At 33.9% G+C, this 23,344-nt stretch overlaps 1 protein-coding gene across 1 annotated transcript in view; it reads left to right on the top strand.

Annotated features, from left to right (window-relative positions):
• Window positions 1-23,344, top strand: part of Smp_149610 (hypothetical protein) — a gene marked incomplete at both ends in the record, with an annotated part of 38,506 nt that overhangs the window by 4,218 nt on the left and 10,944 nt on the right. The window contains 6 exons of the mRNA XM_018790626.1: window positions 595-800; window positions 1,686-1,857; window positions 3,282-3,422; window positions 6,299-6,413; window positions 10,056-10,215; window positions 14,248-14,428. Coding sequence (XP_018646139.1) covers window positions 595-800; window positions 1,686-1,857; window positions 3,282-3,422; window positions 6,299-6,413; window positions 10,056-10,215; window positions 14,248-14,428 — 975 coding nt within the window. The remainder of the gene's footprint in view (window positions 1-594; window positions 801-1,685; window positions 1,858-3,281; window positions 3,423-6,298; window positions 6,414-10,055; window positions 10,216-14,247; window positions 14,429-23,344) is intronic.

Genomic DNA, 23,344 nt, shown 5'->3' with positions numbered 1-23,344 from the left:
ATACCTCCAACAGCACTCAAGATCACTGTATTCATAATCAATCTCCTTCTTCAGGCTACCGATTCACTCATCTAATAAAATAATGTGTTTGTGTGCAAAACGTTAACAGAAATAAACAATTGAATATTATAAGTGGATAGGAAATATCAACGTCATGGGTCACGTACTCATCAATAACTGTTAGGCTTAATTTCCTTCAATTATATACGGTAGTTGTTTGATTAACGACTACGTAGCCAAGTCGAAGGCATTTTCCTTTGTCTTCATAGTTTATATGTCCTGAAACCAAGTAGTAGATGAAATCTGGTATGTCAGTTTTCGATTTTTGTACGCAAAAGCTATTAAGAGAATAGAATTTAGTACAGATTCATGTCATCATATTCCTTGTTATTAGAAATTTGATGATCAATCTCTGAATAAAAATGATCATAATAGGTTTCGCATTTCTAGTCACAGTTTGGGTATTTCGATTTATGGACAATATTTGCTACTTTCTGAGGATATGTTTTTCAACGCTGCAAATCTGGGTTATAATCAGCCTATTTTTAATGTTCATGTGGAAGCGGTATTTAACTATAAATTGCTTTTTTCAAGATTGATTCTTCAGATATCAGCTCACTGTGTGATTATGACTTCACCAAGGGTTCTGTTGAAGGGTTCTTGGATCAACCTCTTGACGAGAAATACTTCATAGAACATTTATTTAGCTGTACGCGACTCCGTTACATGCTAGAAACAAGCTTTGGGTTGCAGGAAGCCGGTCTTTTATCCCAAATTTCGTTTCTGAAAGGGATATCTACGTAAGTAATACTTTGTGACCTAAAACTTTCGGAACTATTACTTGACTACATTCTCACAGAATTTACCATATTTCAAAAAATTACTGATATATATATATAGTCTGAAATTTCTGTTGTTTTATGCACATCTCGCTCTTTGATATCGTCTGACCACAAAAATGTATGAAGTCTAATTTCTAGTTATTAAATTTGTTTCGATAATTGTCCGAATATCAGTACATCCCAGTATAATACCTTGAGTGTTTATCACTAAACTCTGAGTTTTCCACCTCACAACTGTTTAGTAACAATATACAGATTTCATGTCGCATAAATCTATAACGCTGCTGACTTAAGTATTGACTTATTATTTTCAAAATCTCTAGGATACAGAGTTACTAGTTCTGTTGCAGCAGAGATAAATCGAACATATGTCATTACCAACCAATGTTTTTATTGTCAGTGTAATGAATTCGAGTTCAATTTTGTGACCTCACTTCACTTTTAGGTGTAAAAATCATGTCAATAATTCTGAAAGATTTTTTTGTTTAAAAGTCCGAGTCTGAGCACGGTTTGGGACCAGTTGTCAATGTAGAAGCCATATTTCACCACAAATGTCTTGGAAGCCATTGTAACATGGACACCGGAATTTCAACTACTAAGTCGGAGTACATAGCCTCAACTTAAATAATGGGAATAATATCTCCAGCTACATAGAGTAATCGTGGTTCACAGTCTAATGCACATAAATCTGTACTTGTTTACTGGTTTACACAATAGTAACACTGCAATTAGTTAACTAATGCAGACCTATATTCGATTCCGTTACATAGAAGTAATCACCTGAAGTTCAATACTTCATATTCACTTGTAATAATAGGTTTTTTCGGAATCTTTTTAAACTAGAACAAGGGAAGAAATATCATCAGATATCACCGAAGAATATTTAAGGGAGCTAGAAGTAGAATGCACCAAATTAGCCTCAGAATTAGCTACTTTAAATCAGCTGGAGGTTACTCAAGTTCAATCAAGAAATAAATTGGTTGAAAAGCAGAATCAATTAAAACATATGAATGATGTAAGTTAATCTCCATTTTTGTAAGATATTATTTTGCATCCCGTTACTAACTGAATAGAAGGCTGATATGATTCTACGTAAAGAAACAGAAAAAGGGTGACAAACGGAAGGTGTACCATATACAAAAAATAGGTCAACAATGACAACCAGGTTTATCGGTTTTGATGCTTCATTTACACTGATCAGCAGTCAGATTCAAAGAAGTTGGACTGAAAAGTGCTAGATACCAACTAGTCAACGACTTTAAGTCTAAACACAATTTATACCGTAAAATCAAATTACTGTAACTAATAAATGCAACTAGCTTGGTAAGTTGTATGATCCGTCCTTCCTAAAACATTCTTTTTAAAACAAAAATTTCGTTCAGTGATTAGAAACATCTCTCTAACGTATATTCAGCTACGGATATAGGAATTGCTTATTAGTTATCCCTTTAAGTTTTATCATCATATTTTTAAATGTTGCCTTGAATAATCAAATAAATATATGCCTTTAACTGTATCCTTATCATAAATTAATGTTACGTTCAATATATATTTCTTGTTTAGTTATTAGAAATTTAAGTTTATGTAATTACACTGATTGACTGACTGACCGAATTACACTGAAATCTTTGTGTTATAAAGTATAGTTCATGCCCTGTGGTGGTACTTCACTCCCTATCAGAAAGCAGTTACTGTATACTAGTATCTTCATTCTGTTATTTCTTGATATTTGTCCATTGTTCTCTATTTTGTGCTTATATGACATATACCCAGTTCAGACGATAACAATACAGATAAAACTGTAACAAAGTGAACAATAAGACATTAGCAAACAGTGGAACACATGCAGAAAGTTATAAAATATTTAGTAAAGTAATTGATAATAGTAAGACTTAATATGCAAGGCGGAAATTTTTTGATTTAGCTATTCATTTTTTAATAATTGGACCATATTTCAAAACTTTCATCTTGTCTTCCTGGTTGTATTATTTTTTCTCACATCATATATGACTCATAACCTAACACAATTATTTGGACTACGCTTTTCGTCCTAATTTTCAAGTATTACTATTTTGCTATGATTTAAAAGATTGGTCATATTTGAATAATAAGAAAGGAGATAGTGACTACATGATTAGAGAACTTTGTTTTAAACTGGTAGGTTGCAGGTTTGAACCCCACTTCAACTCAGTTTTGGTAACCGGGTAGTATCACTAGTCGTCACGTAAAACAGTATGTCTCAAAAACGGGGTAGAAAAAATACTTTGTGGGTTACATTGAGTAATAATGTCTGAATTTAAATTTCAAAAGGGATTGTCTTTCTAGTGTGAATTTATTTCATAAGTGGAAATTCTTTACCGATTTTCGTCATCAGTTTTCACTGTAATAAAATATTATTGCTATTTGTTGTATAATGATAATCCATTCTCCTCCTTATAGGTTGAAGAAATTCTTCGTCAAGAATACTCATGGTTAAGATGTTTGACAAGTATAATTGATTTAGAAACATATTCTTGTAAACAAGCCTTAGAAAGAAATGATTTTCTATTTCCCAATCCCTTCATACTCTCAAGGATTATAGTGTCAGGGTAAAATGCAGTTGTATTTGAAATGACTTGCTTATCAATAACTCATGTTTTCAGGGATTTTTCGTGTACTGTTTTAGTACTTTTGTAAATTGTGATCTTTAAAACTATAGAAGATTCTTACGTTACTAGTATATGATCATAAATGTCTTCGGAGCACTGCTTGTATATCTGTGGGCCATCGAATAAACAATGTTAAACTTAGGTTACTAGGTTAAGATGGAGAATTGATTGATGAGGTTGTGAATCTTTATCGACTGAGCTGGTTGAAACATGTATTACATATGCCCAACCATCATTAACCTTGACTGCCGATGTTATTTCGTGTAGGAGGAGTAGATTGGAAGAAAGCTAGAAGCGGTCAAACTATTACTTGGCATCAGTCCATGAAGTCTTTAGCTGTTATACTGGGCTGTGTATGTAGATTCAGATTACTTGGTTGGGTTCCATGCAATTATTGTAACTAATGTTTGTAAATAACGAGTGATATGACTCGAAATCAATCGCAATGGCACAGATTCATGCACTCTTTGTCTTCGCTTAGATCATGAGTCTTAGGGTTACCTTATACGTTTCTGTTCTACAAATCCATTTTTTCTTTTCGAATCATATTGTCTTTGCCTAATCTTCCCTGATATCACTGATATTGTTACTAGTTCTACAACTCTGACGTATCATTGTGCCAATATTTTGTGATATATTGAACTAATGCACATATATATCAGGTCCTGCTTTACTTATGATTGGCTATGAGTGTTTGATACTTACTGATTTGTTAATATTAGTGAGTATACAGTTGGAACTCGTTGACCCTTAACGTTGGGCTTCCGATCATTTGGTTTCAGCTTTCATTCTTATTCTATTTTCTTCAGTTCAATTAACTCGTAACTCAGTGACAATAAATTTTCATGTGGTTGTTGTGTCAAAAATTTCTGCATTCTTAAGTAAGATATGAATATTATACATAGTTATTTATGCATTCAGGTTAAATGTCTAAAGATCGTATAAAAATTTAAAATAGACTAAAAAAACACTTTCAATACATTTCTGAACGTCGCCTATTATGTTCGTACAGATTGTATACACGACAGCGGCTACTTTATCTTCCTTTTACGTCCTCGGATTCACAAACGTGAATTTTAGCATCGTGTGTAGCTGTTCATCTACATTAGTTCGACAATGCGTACAAATTAGTTACGAATCAATGACGTTATTACGTGATTCGTAAAGTATTTAGGAATTAATAATTTGTAGTGTTCAGTACTATATCAAGCGCACGTAAGTTATTATAGATTCCTGACAAACCGGTTTATTTGTTCTTCTCGAGTCATACTTTGATCTTGTCGATTATTCGCTTATAACCTTGACTGTTTTTACATGAGTATGTGTGTGTATCGCTTATCTTAAGCTTATCGTTGTCTGGCTATAAATATTGAGTTACGCTTTATCAAATGGAGTTGGCACATTTGTATTGCTTTGCTTCCCCACTTCTCCTTTTTAATGTCTGTCCGAAATAAATTCATCCAACTTAACCCATATTCGGTCTTTTATTACCGTCGTCGCACAAGTAAGATTAGCGTAGGTGTAATATGCGGAGTTAAAATGGAAGATTTATATTCATGGCAAATTCATTCATCCATTCGAATCGGAGTCAGATCAACGGGCCACAAAAAAACTAAATGTTAGTTTGTGTATTGTACTAAAAGCTATATTTCCTGTGGTTTGTGTACTGTCAAACTTTCTAAATTGATGCTATAAAATTCGTAGAACTTATTGGTGCATTAGTTGAATATCACATCCCGTATTTTCTGAAATACTATTCAACTGTTGCATTCGAAGTCTCAAGGTATTATTTATATCGTCTCACGTTATAGTGACTTTTCTGTACCACCGGTTAGTTCCTACTGATTAGTAAATATGTGCTATACAATACTGTCTTATTGGTTAAGTCTGTAGATTTTCAGTCACTTGGTCGTCTATCTGAGTCCCACTTCACCTATTTAGGTTTGAACCGGCAAGTAAAATAATCACTATCCCTTTCACGTAAAGAGTTCTGCAAAGTCATGTACATGAGTCTGTAATTAGTAAACAAGTGATATCTTTTTATATTCATGTAGCTGTGCTGATGTAGTGTGGCGTGCTGAAACTAATAATGTCTTTGGCTATGATACTGGGTGATGCAAGTTTGAATCCTATTGGGCATTTCGATTTCCTCAAGATATCGGTTGCGCGTTGCTGATGGGTAGCCATTAGTACAATCCTATATTCAGGGACTCCTGTTAATTGCTTCCAGCTACTTAATACGTCTGATCGTCAGTAAATACTAGACGGAGATAAAACAAACCTAGAATTCCAGTTGAATCGATTTCAAAAGACATTACTTGGGGTTAACTAATAAATTAAAAATAGTTTTGATTTAAAACAGGTACCGTATGAAGGATAATTCAGAATTGGGAAGCAATGGACAACTGATCAGTCTTAGGATAGAGCTTATTAGTAGTTCATACCTAGCTACCTTGTAGGGAGTACAGCTTAAGATGGTTAACTATTTGAGTAAATAAATCTTATTCAGCCACTTAGTCATACTCCGATTGTCTGCAACACAAAATTCATTCATATTACGACATGAGATTTAAATGACACAACTACTATCGTTTCTCATGGATCAAATAGTGCAGTAAAGCTAAAAGTTACCAAAGAACGAAGGGAGCTGAGGTTAAACCCATCATGCCAAACTGTTCCCGTTTTATAGACACAACTTAATTCCTATTTGATTTATTCTATTCTTTATGACAAAGTAGTATTATCATGAAAAAATTCTCAATCTCATGCTGTCTAATAAAAGCATATTTTTATTCACTAAATGTTTAGCTTCTTGAGAAATCATCAAGCTTATATCAATCAGATGGTCCAATAGAATGTGATGAATCAGTTAGAAATGATGTCTCAAAACATTTCGAAGACACTGTTATTCACCTGCTTCTAAGTAAATTGATTTTATCTACAATCATTATTTTTTACATGATTTGATGTGATTTTATCTAAAAATAAGTGCATTACTGAATGTTTTATCAGTAGCATATTTATAAATGGCAACATTTATTAGGCTAAGTCTTAGGAATTGTTTTAAGCTAACTTTTCATTACTTGTTTTAATCAGTTGATTACATTATGAAATATAAAATATGTAGTGAGATTAACATGAAGTGTATTGATTTTATTGGTTAGTGTGGCTTCCACGATAGTTTTCTTGATGCTACTTACAATATGAAATGGAAAATTGTAGTTTCCATAACTCATCACTGTGGGATTTAAAAATTGCATTACATTTATCATATCATTTCCGCTACAAATCTCGGATTCTCTCCACCACATACTTACTTTAACAATGTTAATTAAGCATATGACCAAAACAAGCCACGTAAAAATTATGTTTCTTGAAGTAACTACTGTCAAGTTTGTCACTTTCCAACAGAAAACCACCAAACAGTTTGTTGTAATTTTTCTGTTCATGTTCTCTACGATTCAAATGTAATTTTTCTGTAATGTGTATTTACTTACCTCTAACCCATCATTAAATATATATTTAAGCCAGTGAAATTAATCAATGGAAACTCTAGATTCTTTGTGGAGGTCAGTCTTATTTATTTATTTAAACACATAAATATTGGTACAAAGGGGAACCAGATATATATGCGCCACACAAATCTTATTTGATTTGTGTAAGGGCTGTGATACTACCCATGTGCCCGAACTGAAGCATGCGGTTTCCTTAGGGGGCTACACCCAGAGCCTTAGACCTAAAGATCTGATCCACAAGGCAGTGGAGCATCGTAAGGAGATGCAGTCCCATGGTAGCTGGTGACCAACAATTGGTTCATACGCTATTTGGTCCCTCAGAATACTGGAGCCCATGTGCACCATTGGTTTGGAATCAGGGTTTTCCAACTTCCCTAGGTGAACTTTCCGTGTCTCCCAACCCGGTTAAAGCTCCGGACATTCGCTTTTCTTCCTCTCAATTTCGTAAACAACAGTAATGCCACGAGAAGGCAGTGAGTAGGACTTCCCTGTCAGAGGCTATATACGCGTGGTCATGTGAGAGCATTTGGAGAGAAGAGCGTACTCTCCTCACTCTCGGCTGTACCAGGGCATTTGGGGGCTCCCTTACATTAATCATGTCATCAGAGTAGTAGATTATAATCTTGTTATAGAATTTGTGATTTGCTAACGGTCACTGATTTCATCTCTTTCCTTAAATATTTATACTTCCATGTTTCCAACTCCAAATTTATCTTAATTTGTTGAACTGTCGTTTGTGTACAAATAGTTGTAGTTAACCTTCAAAGTAAATTTACCTATAATAAATTATTAAATTACTTGTTCTAATTCATTTTTATTAAGAGATGGGATAATACTAATATACGTCAAATCAAGTAATCCAACCAATAGTTATTCTTCACATGATAGGCATTAGAATTCCATTTCATCTCAGGACAATTTTACGTTGTTTTCATATGTTTATCACATGGTTATTAGTTAATAAGTTTAGAATTATTGATTGTTGTAGAATTTTTAATCTTAAGGGTGATTATAAAAAGAGCTAACTACAAATATTATCAATTTAATTATATTGATAGATAACTATCTTGTGGTGTAATTCTCAATTAGCCTGTCAAAATTATTTTATGATTGTAAGCACGCATTTGAACATGCGTCATTTATAGAAACATGCCGATTAGCTAGCAGTTATTCAATGTTTAATTAGGTTTGTTCCTTAAATTTCGGTTCACTAATTGTCTTTACACATTGAATCTTAACTCATAAGTTAAGTATTACCTTAATAATTGACATAGGTTGGTTGTGATTATCATTCCGGAGACACATTCCTCATTAAGATTGAGTAGAAAAAGAGGAGAAGTTGTCATTCTTTTAACATGCTACTTCGGTACAAAGTATGGCTGTGGTGTAATGACATCTGTTTGTTTCCATGACTCCTTGGCTGGGGTCCTGAAGGTCATGCCATGGATCATGATAAAAGTTGGTAAAGATCCTTTTGAAATTTCTTACCACATACTTCTTAAAGCGAGATGGTCTCTCTTAGCTGAAAGAAGTCCTTCTTGACAGTATCATAAACTGAACTGTATCACTTAGTAAGTATAATTGTTCACCATTTATTTATAGATTACACGATCCTTCCCTCTTCTTCATGGTATTATTACTTAATTTTTGTGTCATATTTTTTGTCACTATTGCACTGGAATTTCTGAAACACAAATAAGTAAAACCCTCTTGCAATTGGGGGACCCTACCCTTTCCTATTGTAAATTGCACTAATACCTTTAGTTTTTTTACGATACTGGGAACAATGCTAGTAGCAAGTAAATATATTTATTCACAATATGCCGAGATAAATGATATTAAAACAAACTGGTAGATAATTCAAGTCTGCTATCTTCAGGATCTCTTACACCTCTTAGTGTTAGTTTAACTTAAAAATCAATTAGTCGGCCTATTCATACATATTAGCTCGTCAAATTTTAGTGCAAAAACGTATATTTCGGTGAATCTTATAGATAGGGATGTCCACTATCTTGTATATGTTTTAAATCTCCAAAGTCTACGTTTTTTTTCATATAGTAACACATAAGCATCTTGATACATGGTTGTGTTGATTTCCATCTAAATATTTCAAAATCACAATAAAAAAATTTACAAATAAATTCTGAAACACGCTTGAATATGAGTTACTGTGGTAAGTATGTATATAAGAACTTTTGTCTAAATTAGAACGAATAGTTTCACAGTATTTGGGTGCCGAGTTGATGTAAGGATATTAAATAGAGAGAATATATTTGTAAAATCTCAGCGAATAAATTTGAAGTAAATCCAACGTTTCACCTGGCAATCTGGTCCAAGCTTTTTCAAGCAAATATATTCTTCCTACTTTCTCAATCAGTTTACTGGTTGATGTTACTTGGATATCTATCTACTCTTTATAACTGCTCTTCGAAGTACACCTAATTCGGGCTCTTATCAGTCAAATATACAGAATCAGAATTAAGTAAAATGTTTTCAATTACACTAGCATTAGTAAACTTTGCATGTAAGATTCTTTTTATTTGCTTGTTTTTTTTAAATTGAAAAGTGTCTTAGAAATATGGGATTGATAACCTACAAAAGATATAAGACCTATCTTGAATATATGTTTGCGTGTCCAATGTGTGCAGCCGTTAGGAATCAGTGACAGAAACGTAACGAGTGAAATGAATCTCAACGATAGTTAAAATCTGACAGGATGACAGTCATCAAAAACATTTGAGAATGGGAAATCAAAAGTTTAACATATTACACTTTATATAACTTGATGAAGATTGAAAACGAGTACATTAGCACGGTCACAATGGATTCCTGGTTACATCATTCTTAAATAATTAATTGCAGTTGTCCCAACCAGAAAAAATAGATCTAATTCAGAACTAAGATGTTTAGTGTGTGATCTGATCATCCGCATATAAGATCATTCTTTTGTTACTACTCTATAGTAAAATAAAGGTTCTTCGTATGTTTTTTCCTGAAGTCTTGTAAATTTTCCTCGTTTATAAAATATATCTCTCCACTTCTATTTCTAGCTTCTCCGTTGCCATCCGAGCTTTCTGAAAAGCTTAAAACAACCGGAAATCATTCAGAAATCATCCTTGATATTCTACGTTCGTTAAAATCTAGGTTGGTATCATCCCAAGATTCCATTAAGATTGAATCAGAGAAACTGGATAAATATATACAGCAAATGTATGTCATTTTATTTAGTTATATTTCTGAAATTTGTAAATTTGTAAACTTACTAAATTACACATTCTGTAGGACATCATTCATGTACTTGTGATAAATCAATAAATTATAACTCAATAAAACAATAAATTCTTTACTTTTTCCCACTCAGCCGAAGCACTTGTATATAATACTCGATATGACAACCACTAAGAAAGTATTCTTATAATATTCCTAAACTACTGATTTTCATTCGTTTCTTAGTGGTTACATTCCAAGGGTTTAAACTACAATCTACACACTATTATTTGAACGACTGATTGTATTATTGATCTTTGCACAACAGTTGTGGTTCGTAAACAAATAGTCAAATCTATTTGTTTTAAACAAACTGCAATCCCTCTTTGTTCTCGTAACGGAAAAGCGTGTGGCCATGTAAATAGTCATACTTGTGTGATCATCTGATTTTGTTTACATTCTTCGATGTTACTGATAGGTACAGATTTCGGTTCGTTTATTGGGTGTAAAACGTTTTGTGAACAACTGTGCTGATTCACGTGTATATTGGTTGTTTGAATCTTTACATTAATGTTTAGGACATATGGCATATGTACATCCTGTGCGGATTGCCTGGTTATTACCATTAAGTTAGAAGCAGAGACGGGTAGTGGCTGACAAGTCCCAAATAAGACGGAACGCTCGTTTTGGGTTATGCTGCTACCTACCATCCATCTTTGCTTGAAACTAGAGCGATTTTTCCCATTTTTTTTTACAAATTCCTCCTTTTCATATCCTTTCTATGTTCTTGTCTTTAAATTAACATTTCACTAGATAATGGTCGATTTGAAAGTTCTTTATCTTATTGGTAATTAAATCCTGTTACGCAAAAATTTATGTACACTGTCCTTCTAGTTAGGTGACAAAATAGTATTTTCTATTTTTGTCGGTTTATTTTTATTAGTATTGTTATTGTTGTCGTTTATTTACCATCTGTTGTAATCTAAGCATACTCAGGTGATTTTATGAAATAGCTCATCTATCTTTTCATTATTTGTCCTCTTTATTTTCTAGTGTATAAATGTACGTCTAGCAAACAGACTTATTTCAACTGGTCAATAAATAAAACTACATATTGTGCTCTAATTTCATTATAATTTTTTTTGTAGATTTGTTATAATATTATGAGAATTAAAAGGAATTATTGTATCTTGGGCGTTTTCTTTAAGTATACACCCTACTTTGAAGTGACTGCACCTGTTTTTGTCTAGTTGTACTATAGGGTAGTAGTCACGACATTCTATTACTAAATGACGGATTTAAAATCTATTCTATTTTTTAGAACATGATTGCCTAGGTCCTAATCACTAGTCGTTCGACAAAAGCTGTAATCCACAGTGTATGGTACCTAACCTCACTCACGTCTAACAGTTGCTCTCAAAACTGTGTTATCTCTCAAGGTGACACTTGCTGTCTTAGTATGTGTTTGAAAATGGTTAAGTTTAATACTCTGTTAAAATAGAATATGTTTATATTCACATCCAACCTACTGGCTATCGCAACCCACTTTTTCTAGTTACGTAACTGTCTTACCACCTTTCTATATTACAAAATGATTATTTGTTTGTCACTTTGGAAAATATTCATTCCCGAGATTTCTGTTTGATTTACCTCGTTTTAGTCTTGTACTTACTTACGCCTGTCACCCCTCGTCGAGGAGCATAGGCCGCTCACCAGCATTCTCCATCCAACTCTGTCCTGGACCTTCCTTTCCAGTTCTTTGCGGTTAACATTCATCCTTTTCATATCTGCTTCTATTTCCCGGCGTTATGTGTTCTTTGGCCTTCCTCTCTTCCGCTTCCCTTCCGGATTCCAAGTTAGGGATTGCCTTGTGATGCAGTTTGGTGATTTCCTTAATGTATATCCTATCCATTTCCAACGTCTTTTCTTAATTTCCTCTTCATCTGGAAGCTGGTTTGTCCTCTCCCACAAAACTCTGTTGCTGATAGTATCCGGTCAATGGATGTTGAGTATTTTGCGTAGACAACTGTTCATAAATACTTTTACCTTCTTGACGATGAATGTAGTAGTTCTCCACGTTTCAGCTCCATACTAGTCTTGTACTAAGTATAGAAAATTGTAAAGAAATGTTTATCACATTATTAAAACAGATTATTATATCAAAGAGGAAGAATGTAGTTGTAAAATCTCAGTGAATAACTTTGAAGTAAATCCAACGTTTCGCTCGGCAATCTGATCCAAGTTTCCTCAAGGATTTCGTCAAGAAGAACATTTTCTCCATTGAATCCTTTTCATTTCTATTCTAGTCATTATTGCAAAACCGATTATATTCATTTATATTTTTTTTTTACAAAGAGAAGACCAATATCAGTTCGGTTATCATTTAACTATTTTAAGATAATCACATTATGATAATTACATAGTAATTATTATGTTTTTGACCTTCAATCTTTTCTATATTGGTTTTTTTAAAAGTCATCCGTGCTACCTTATTAGTATTACTAACAACTAACAATTAAACATACCATGCCAAGAGAAAAAAGAGTTAAATTCTTTTCTTAATTAGTTCACATGATTATTATTGAAAATGTATATAAATATGCCACGAAATCACTTTGTTTTATTGTAATCTTTATTTCTATTATTTAACCATAATAAAGACTATGTATCTGTTTTTTTATAAATATGATTGGTTAGTTAACGAGTCGATAAATGATACAGTATTTATTAGAAGGGGGTTTTGTGGAGATTTTAGTAATTCTATATGGTTGAAATCATGAGTCAATTGAAGCTAGATCACCATGGAAAACCTGGAAGCACTGGACGGCCGTTCCGTCCTATTGTGGGATTCCTCAGCAGTGCGTATCCACGATCCCACCTCACGAGATTCGAACGCAGGACCTATCAGTCTTGCGCGCGAGCACTTAACCGATAAACCACTGAGACGGCATCCAACGGTGTTAATTTCTAACTTAAACCAGTCCACGAAATTGAGCCACTGTCCACCGTTGTCTTCAGTGAGGTGATATCTCACAACAGACCTGGTTGAACCCCACTGGTTACTGCTTCTCACTAGAACTCCAGAAAATACCTCAAGAAGACAGTTACTAGTGAGCATATGATCATTATTAGAAGGGGGTTTTGTGGAAATTTTAGTAATTTTATGTAGTTGAAATCATGATTCAATTGAAGCTAGACTGATAGGTCTTGGTTTCGAATCTCGCGAGACGGGATCGTGAATGCGTACTGCTGAGGAGTCCCACAGTAGGACGAAACGGCCGTCCAGTGCTTCTAGGTTTCCCATGGTGGTCTAGCTTCAATTGACTCATGATTTCAACAATATAAAAATACAATATTTATTAAAAAAGAGTGAAGATATATGTTTCAGCGAAGAAAATCTTCTTTTCAGCGAAATTATTTCTTTGAAGCTGTACAATCGTATTTATGTTGATAATTTTTGATTACTTGAATAAATCATACAACACTACTTCATTCTCATAGATTTTTGGATTCGTTACTTAAATAAGTTTGACTATGTGTTTTTTTCGCTCAACCTGTCTTTTTAAAGTTTGACTGTATTTAGTAATTCTATAACATTAATCTATTGTACAGATTAAGAAACTGATGTCGTCGAAAAGAAAATTTTCTTTGCTGAAATGTCTTCATTCTTTCTAATGAATCAATAGGTTTCTTTCATTTTTGTGTTATTTCGTATTTTAATGAAAACTTTGTTTCTGGTTTTATGATAATTGAACTACCAGGTGACAGTTTAAGATTTTATAAGGTATATCAATCGAGCAGAAGCGAAACCAATTGCTATTCGATTTTAGTTCTATACTGCGTAAACAGAAATGAGGAAATGGAGATGACAAAAAAACATAGGATCTATAATCCTGTGGTCATTGTTAGTGTGATTACATGTGGTTTTTCTTCTTCCATATCCTTACAATGTCATTTTTATTTTTTGCAAGATATAATCGTTGCTTATATTCATTACGTAATGTTTCATCCTTGTTATCTTCATGTTTATTTTAGTCGTAAACAATTACTTGGTTTGAAAAAAACATTCGACCTTCCGGATTCACTTATTTCATACGATGCACCTTCTCATCTTGAACAACTGAATCCTGAACATATTCGTTTTTCTTGGAGAGGTCTTTGTTCTACGGAACTTACAGATTTATTTGTTGATGCTTGTAATGATATAAATGGCTTAGTTGAACAATTGGATCGCCTGGAACTCGAAGCAGATATTACTTTTCCTCATATATAGTTGTTTTATGTATAGATTTACTTGTGTACGAAATAAAATAAGCTTTTTCATCTCAGTTTTTTTCGATCACTTCATGCAAAAAAGTTATAAGCAACGTTACCAACTAACTAGATAGGTGTTTTGATACACACAGATCACTTTGGAACAATTAAAACTACTTTTTTGTAATGTGGCCAGAGTTCGTATTGTGAACCTTTGTATTCTGACCAAGTGGTACTATGCTGACATGAAGTTACTGGGCTCAATCGCTTGAGTTGGGAATTCAAACTTCCGCTAAGGTTCAATATAAAATAAAACACTTGCCTATTACTCTACGATTCTGAACATTTCTTCAGTTGATTTTAGGTCATCATGAGAACTTTGGACGAATGGAAACAGATTGAGTAGCTTTTAAGCCTAGTGGTTGTATCCTTAAACTACATAGTTACGCAGTATAGTATGAGAGATTTTATAGACAGCCATTTTATTGGGATCACCAACTGACCTAAGTTAACAACCCTTGAAAACCTTAAAGCTGTGGACGGTCTTTCCGTATAAATATAGGACTCCTCAATTGTGTCCATCCACAATCCCATTCTGGGAGTCAAACCCATTACCTTTGGTCTGGCATGTGAATGATTAACCTCTAGACCATTGAGTTGGGTGGGATCCAATATTGTTAAAGTCTAACTTCAATCAATCCATGATATTGTGTAGCTACGTTTAAACTTTACTGGTCAAAAGTTCTCACTATAACTCCGTAAATTTCCTGTTAAAATTAGTAACTGGTAAGCACATGATAATTATCAGTGTGGGGTTGGAGAGATTATTGAATTTTATTGAGATTACTAACTGGTCTGAGATAAGTCTCAAAAACTTGAAAGCATCCTAGTATTTGTCCTCCTATTTTTCTACGAAGTAGAACAAGAGCTCTTTAATTTTACCCGAAGACTTACATGTATTCAAGCTAGTAGGAGATTTTTGTGAAAGAGCAAATGCTTACTTGTTGGTTGTAGCATTTTAGTCTTACAATATTTATATATTGTACTCAAAATAGTTATTGACTATTCAGTGATGAATGGCATTAAGTTTAAGTAGATTTGAAATCCGACAACTGATCATTATAAATCGAAGTTACAAAATTCTGAGTATTTTGAATTTAATGTAGTTGGTCCGTATTTAGTGCTATTTTTTCCTTCCATTGAACATTGAGTTACATAAATTTGTTTTCCAAGCGTAGAAAAATTATGATGTGACCACAAACAAGGGAAACCTAGTCGTGGATATAATTGAGTCAAATAACAGAATGGTTCCCTTAATAATCAACCCACCCATAGTACTTTGCATGGTCTTATTAACATTACGTGGAAAGTAAACAAAAAGTGAAAAAAAACATCTTGTTCTCAGAGATCAGATCTGCTTTTGAAGTTAATACAAGATGCTGTCTGTCTTAATGTATCCAGATAAACTTTTACTTTGCATATAAATTAGAACTATTCATATTTCCACTCACGATCATTAGTTCCTGTCGTCCTGTACTATGATATTATGTTTGTTATAGGTTTTTATCAGACAGCGTTTTGGTATGTCTTAAATCATAGTTTATTAACTTGATGTAATAAGTTTAAGGAAAAGTGAAGCTCAGTAAATATTTTATATAGTTGACATCATGAGTCAATTGAAGTTAGACCACCATGGAAAACCTGGAAGCACTGGACGGCCGTTCCGTCCTATTGTGGGATTCCTCAACAGTGCGCATCCACGATCCTGTTTCGCGAGATTCGAACCCAAGACCTATCAGTCTCGTGCGCGAGCGCTTAACCTCTAGACCACTTAGCTGGCATCCAAAAGTGTTAGTGTCTAACCTAATAGAAAACCAATTAGTCTAACCACCACGTAGTTCTGACTAATCATCTTAACTAACTATTGATGTAATTTTAAATTAAAGTTTGTTAATTAGTTTCATAATTTATATTCATTTTTAGACTGACAATCATGTTTATGAAATTTTTGTTTTATTTATATGAAACAATGTAAAAGAAATATCAATGTTTATTGTATTCAGTCATCTAAATTTGTTCATTCATATTGAAGGTCAAGTTACTGTCCATTTTGACCATTTTCTATTTTAACATCTACATCCATTAATAATAATAAATAATAATTATTTGTCTACATATGTGTACATATCTAATACTCTTATATATCATTCATCATATAAATTCCATACTTGATCATCTATCATCAACAATAGATTGACCTTATTTTTTTCATTGTTTATCAGGTTAGTAAATATGAAATAATAGAACTTAAATAGGAGGAAAGTGATAATCTTGAGTTTTGAATTTATTTAGTTTTAATTAACTAAAGTAAACCTCAATAAATTGGTCGAAAGAACTAGAAAACGTAGGTTCAATGAAAAGTTTAACCTTTAGGTCAGTGTTATGTATTTAACTTCAAAATTTCAAATTGTTTTCTGAATAAAATTAAGAATAGTGATAGAAATAATAATTGTTAACTAGCATGATCCTATATTTCATACATCTGTGCTTAATTCATTTTGGAGTATTCTACTGTTAAGAAGAAGTATTTGTTGTATCTGAATTGTTTTCTTTTTGGTGGCTTAGATGGAAGTTTATGAGGGAACGCATATTTCACTTTGTATCATAGTTTGACTCTTCAAAGCATTGTGCCTATTGGGGTAATCAAATGAGTTGGTTTATTTGGTCATTTAAAATAGCTCTGGAACTATTTCACTTAATATTTAGGTCCTCATTTTTAGTTTTATGCAATATTATAGTCATAAACAAATGCAACACACATTTGGTTGTGAAATTCTGACTTATGAGATGTAAGAAACACCTGTTTTGGCTTGAGGAAACGTCTCCTAACCATATTTTATCTTTTAAGCAAAGTGTGTTTTCCCTACGAGTGCCCAAACTTACTTAAGCCTGTTACACCTCCTGGAGGAGCATTGGCCTCCCACTAGCACTCTCCACCCAGCCCTGTCTTGGGCAGTCCTTTCCAGTTGTTATTCATCCTTTTCATGTCTGCTTCTATTTCCCGACGTAATATGTTCTTCAGCCTTCCTCTTTTCCATTCCCCTTCTCGATTCCATGTTAGGGCTTGCCTCGTGGTACAGTTTGGTGATCTCCGTATTGTATGTCCTATCCTTTTCTGTCCAGCTTGAGTCTAATGGGTTTCACTGATTCCGTGTACTGCCAATTTGTATCTCCTCATTTCCATTGCTATTTGACTAATCTTCCCAGTCTCCCACATTGTCCGGATGTTCCATGTGCCTATAAAACTTGTTGCTCTGGTTGTTAGAAGGAGCATCAACCTCGTGATTTACGAAGAATCTCGGCTTCCACCATCAGGCGGCATAATTCTTTAACTCGCAGGACAGATTTGAAATGGTATAATTTGTTTAATCTGATTAGAGTTTTTTGGCAAGATTTTTTCTACGGTATGGGGTTGCAGACCCCATGCCCAACCCTCCTCCTTTGTGTGGACTTTGGACCGTCAGTAACTCTAGAAGAGCTACAGGCGGAGTTATGGGTGTCCAAAGCTTGATAGTAATTATTGATGTATATTGTCATGCACAAAACCAAGCAAAGAAAATAGAGCGGCTGATATTGCTTGTTATTTATTTCCAGGAACCCATTTGGACTGTGTATACTAAACTATAAATGATTCATTACAGGATTACTTTTGTGAACTCATAAATATCGTGAATGTTCTTGAAACTTTTACTTTAATCAAGAGATACTTTGGAAGTAATAAGACTACTGGAAAATAAATCAGACTTGACTCATCTCTATCACCAAGGATTACTTTGTCCAAATTGGAATTCACTTTAAAGTGAACCGTATAGCATTTGGCTTCACTTAAAGTTTAAAATAATCTCATATTTTATTCGTTAGAAAGCCCTCCATGTTAGACTTTTCCGCATAACAAATATGTATCTTAAAAGATTATCATTAACTTTCAAAATACCCAAAAGTGTTTGTATAATCAACCATCTCCTTATATGAATGTAGTGAATACTAGGTCTCAAACCAATAAACTTTTGAATCAGGTTACTCACTAAGGTATATGTGATCCAGTTTCATTATGCTAATTGAATAGACGAAACTAATTTACTTTAGTAAAAAACCAGTCTATGGTTAACTCCAATATGTTCACATGAAATTTGAAGGGATGTTTACTTACTTACTGAAATATTTGTTAATTGCGGTTTTGAATGCAAATAATGTAAGAACAACCAATGTAATATAAATAATATAGACTCATTTATTTCATGGATTCTAGTCAACTATTTACAAATTAAAAATAAAAATAAAATTTTTTATAGAGTTGAGATCATGAGTCAATTGAAGCTAGACCACCATGGAAAACCTGAAAGCACTGGACGGCCGTTTCGTCCTACTACGGGACTCCTCAGCAGTGCTCATCCACGATCCCGCACTCGCGAGATTCGAACCCGGGACCTAACAGTCCCGCGCCAGAGCACTTAACCGATAGACCACCGAGCCGGTATCCAATTCACCCATGATCTCAACTCTATAAAAATTACCAAAATCTCCACAAAACCCATTCTGATAATGATCATGTGCTCACTAGTGACTGGCTCCATGAGGTATTTCCTGGAGCTCTAGTGAGAAGCAGTAACCAGTGGAGTACAAGAAGGTCTGTTGGTATATATCAACTCACTGATGACGTCGATGGAGGGTTTCTCAATTTCGTGGATTGGTTGAAGTTAGAAATTAACACCGTTGGATTCCGACCTGCTCAGTGGTCGTCTAGTGGTTAAGCGCTCGCGCACGAGACTAATAGGTCCTGGGTTCGAATCTCGTGAGACGGGATCGTGGATGCGCACTGCCGAGGAATCCCGTAATGGGACGAAACGGCCATCCAGTGCTTCCAGGTTTTCCATGGTGATCTAGCTTCAATTGACTCATGATCTCAACTCTATAAAAATTACTAAAATCTCCACAAAACCCCTTCTCATAATAATAATTATTAAAAAATGAAGTGATTTGCATACTTTAGTTCGATTTTTTCTAAAAGTTCTCAGTGAGAATAAATGAAACAATAATACATCTCAAAGAATTCTGACAAATATTCACATTATTCATGTGAATATTCTAGAAAATCCTAGAAGTACATCATTTTGTTTCTAGATTAATAATGCTATTACTTTTAGGTGAAGGTAGCTGAAAAGAATCCACGAAGTAAATGAATTTATATTATTCTGTCAAAATCATTGTTCTTGCTTTATTTAAATGCATCGAAATGAAGATTTCACAATTGATTGATCACTGGGTGGTGATCAATGTCATACGTGTCAATTCCGTGTTAGTGCTGATCGAATGCTATCGATCAAGTTGCAGTGTGGCCACTAGTCTAGGTGGCTCGACACTGTGTGCACTATGTTGAGATAAGAGCTGTTCAGGCCGTAACATTGATAACCATCTAGTGATCAATCAATTGTGATTACATCTCAGTCCTACAGGAGATCGGTCGCGGCCCGAATAGCTCAGTGGTAACGTCTCTGACTGTGAAGCTGGGTAACACGGGATCGAATCCGTCAGGGAGCACCGGTTCTCTCAAGATTACAGGTACACCTTGCTGACGAAATGAAGATTTGTTTGGCACTATAAAATTAATCTACATGTTCAATTAAACGCTACAAACAATATATAATTTAGTTGATATACGGAAATAATAATGATGATTGAAGCTGTTTAAAAGCAGGAGATCCATCAGATTCTAACCGACAGTTTGTGGATAGCTTGTTTATTAATTAACTAATCCCAATTAAAATATTAAGACAAAAGATTTGATCAATAATTTTTTAATAGGTTACTTCGCGGACTGATATTAAGAAACTGGAACTAGGAAGGACTGGACAGTTGTTTCGCTTTAGTACGAGACTCCTTAACGGTGCACACCTGCAACCTCACAGAGGATCAAACCTAGTACATAGGAAACAATCATTGCTTCCTTTGCACTACTTAGACACGTCTTAATCTAATTCAGCCATTTACTTACTCTAAAGAAGTAGCTCACATTAAATCGCGAAACGTCAGAAATATAAATTTTCTACTCATTGGGATATAACAAAAAATATATTTGTTACCATATGCTCAGTTCATTTGAAAGATATAATTGTTTGAAGAATACTACTTATCCTGAATTCCGTGATTTTATTTTAATAGTCAGAAAATGTGGAAGATTTTGGATATCTGTAATATTTACCAAATATTTATGACTGTTTATAGAAGTATTTTACTACTAGAAGATTTACTTGAATAATTTTTTTCTGGTTTGCGTTTTTTAGCGAGTTGGTTTTCTACGGGATTGGGTCGCTAACTCCATGCCCAATCCTCCTCCTTTATCCAGGCTTGGGACCGGCAGTAGCCCCCGGAGGAGCTACAGGCAGAGTTACTACTAGAAGAAGTACATATCAATTACAATTGTATTGTTTAACTAATCGTCAGTTAATTCTTAATTGTCATATATTTCTATTTAAGATGTATTTAGTGAATCTAGGCATGGACGATATAAAGTTCATTTTGTGAATTCTTATAGATTAAATGTATTATATAATTTAATAAGCAGATGTGAAGACGCGGATCGGCAAAACAAGAGCAGCATATTCGCAATTGAAGAACATCTGAAACTCAAAACAACTGTCAACCAACACCGAGATCAGAATTTTTTTTAATACGAATGTCAAGACAGTTCTACTGTATGGGGCGGAAACCTGGAGAATTACGAAAGCCTTCATTCACAAGATACAGGTGTTTATTAACAGCTGTCTACGCAAGATACTTCGGATCCGTTGGCCAGAAACTATCAGCAACAACCTACTGTGGGAGAGAACAAACCAGATTTCAGTGGAGGAAGAAATCAGGAAGAAGCCCTGGAAGTGGATAGGACACACATTGAGGAAATCACCCAACTGCGTCACAAGACAAGCCCTCACATGGAACCCTGAAGGCCAAAGGAGAAGAGGAAGACCAAAGAACACATTACGCCGAGAAATGAAGATAGACATGAGAAGAATGAACAAAAATTGGATAGAACTAGAAAGGAAGGCGCAGGATAGAGTGAGTGAGTTCGAGAATGCTGGTCGGCGGTCTATGCTCCATTGGGAGTAACAGGCGTAAGTAAGTAAGTATAACTTAATGAAGTTTATAAATGTGAAAATTTTATATGAGAAATTGTTTTTTTTAGTTTTAAACAGAAATATGTATGTATGCTATATTGGCTTGCTGAAAATAAATGTTTTCTGCATAAAAACGTAGGTTAAAGTTTTATCATATCAATAACTAAACTAATAAATCAATTTCAAATGATAAACAAAACTGAAAGAAAAAATAAGACTTCGTGGTCTTCAATGGTTTCTCATTTGAATTCAGCTTGTGATGAATATTACCCTGAAAAATAGTTTGCTTAAACTGTTTCTAACACTAAAAAAAGTATGCATGAAATAATAAGCATAATTTTGACATACATCACTCTGTTAATTGAGAAGACTATAGATTGATGCTAGGTATTGATGGTTGAAGACGATCAATAAAAAACAGTAGAGAAAAACTATGTGCCAAAAAGTGTTTGTGAAAAACACTAGTCTTGATTTTTAAAGGCTTGATGTCGGTAACTAAATCACAGTTTTGAGTCATATGGACTGGTAGCCACAGTGAAGCTTGATGGGTTGTACCGAATTGACACTACTAGCCCAAAAAATACAATTATTTAATACCTGGGGATAAGTTTATGCAATGTAAGATATGGAAATAACGCAGTTCATCGTTAACGTATGCAATCAACCAATTCATTTGTAATAATAAATACTCTCCATTTGAGGTTTTTAAATTTATAGCATTAGATGATCAGAAAAAGTTACTGCTTTTCATGAAAATATATGATTCTTTAATATCACTTTTTTGGTGAACCACCGAAGAAAATGCTTTGAGGATTAGTAAATTTTATTTATCCATAAAAATTCATGGTAGGAGATGAATCATACTAATGAAAACAAGCGATCATATGATACCCAGAGGGACAACAAATATAGCATACATGCTGATAAAAGTTGCAAATTGGGGCCATCAGGTACCGACTCAGTAGCTTATGGATCAAAACCTGTGGGTCCTAGGTTCAATCACTGGCAAGGTCTTGGATGCTCTTCATTCAAGAATCCCATTCTATCACGATACAGCAGCCTAGTACTCTCTGGTTTCCAAAAGTGCTGCTATTGTTGTTGATTCGTAACGAATAATACCTAAAGTTATAAATTCCTTATAAAAATCATCATGAAATACTTCTCCAGTACAGGACGATTATTAATTAACTAATGTAAATATACTAGTCCCATAGGAGATTATTTGGTCTCTGAATAGCCCAAGAGTAACGTCTCAAACTACGAAGACCAGTGACACAGATCCAGATTTAACAATAATCCTTTGTTATCTTAAGATTTACGGTATCCTTTGTTGATAAATGTCAACTAGTACATAACTTAGGTTAAGCAAAGTTTCTCACAGACAAAGTCCAACCACTTAACCAATAAAAATCTATTTTTCCGAATCTAAAAACATGTTAAATAAATATACCAATAATAGTCCCTTCATTTGTTACATCGAAAAAAACATGAGTTCTAAATACAAGACAATACAAACGATGATGATTATTTTTTGTTTTTTTTTAAACTCATCTGGACAAACATTAAATAGGAATACTATATATTTGTAAAATCTCAGTGAGTGAATTTGAAGTAAATCCAACGTTTCATCTGGCAATCTGGTCCAAGCTTTTTCAAGGAGTTATCCTTGAAATTCCTTGAGAAAGCTTGAACCCGATTAGATCGGA

This window comes from Schistosoma mansoni (genome assembly GCF_000237925.1).
Source record: "Schistosoma mansoni, WGS project CABG00000000 data, supercontig 0049, strain Puerto Rico, whole genome shotgun sequence".
Classification (NCBI taxonomy): domain Eukaryota; kingdom Metazoa; phylum Platyhelminthes; class Trematoda; order Strigeidida; family Schistosomatidae; genus Schistosoma; species Schistosoma mansoni.
Note: the sequence above shows the minus strand (reverse complement) of the source record. Positions and strands in the feature narration are given on the sequence as shown.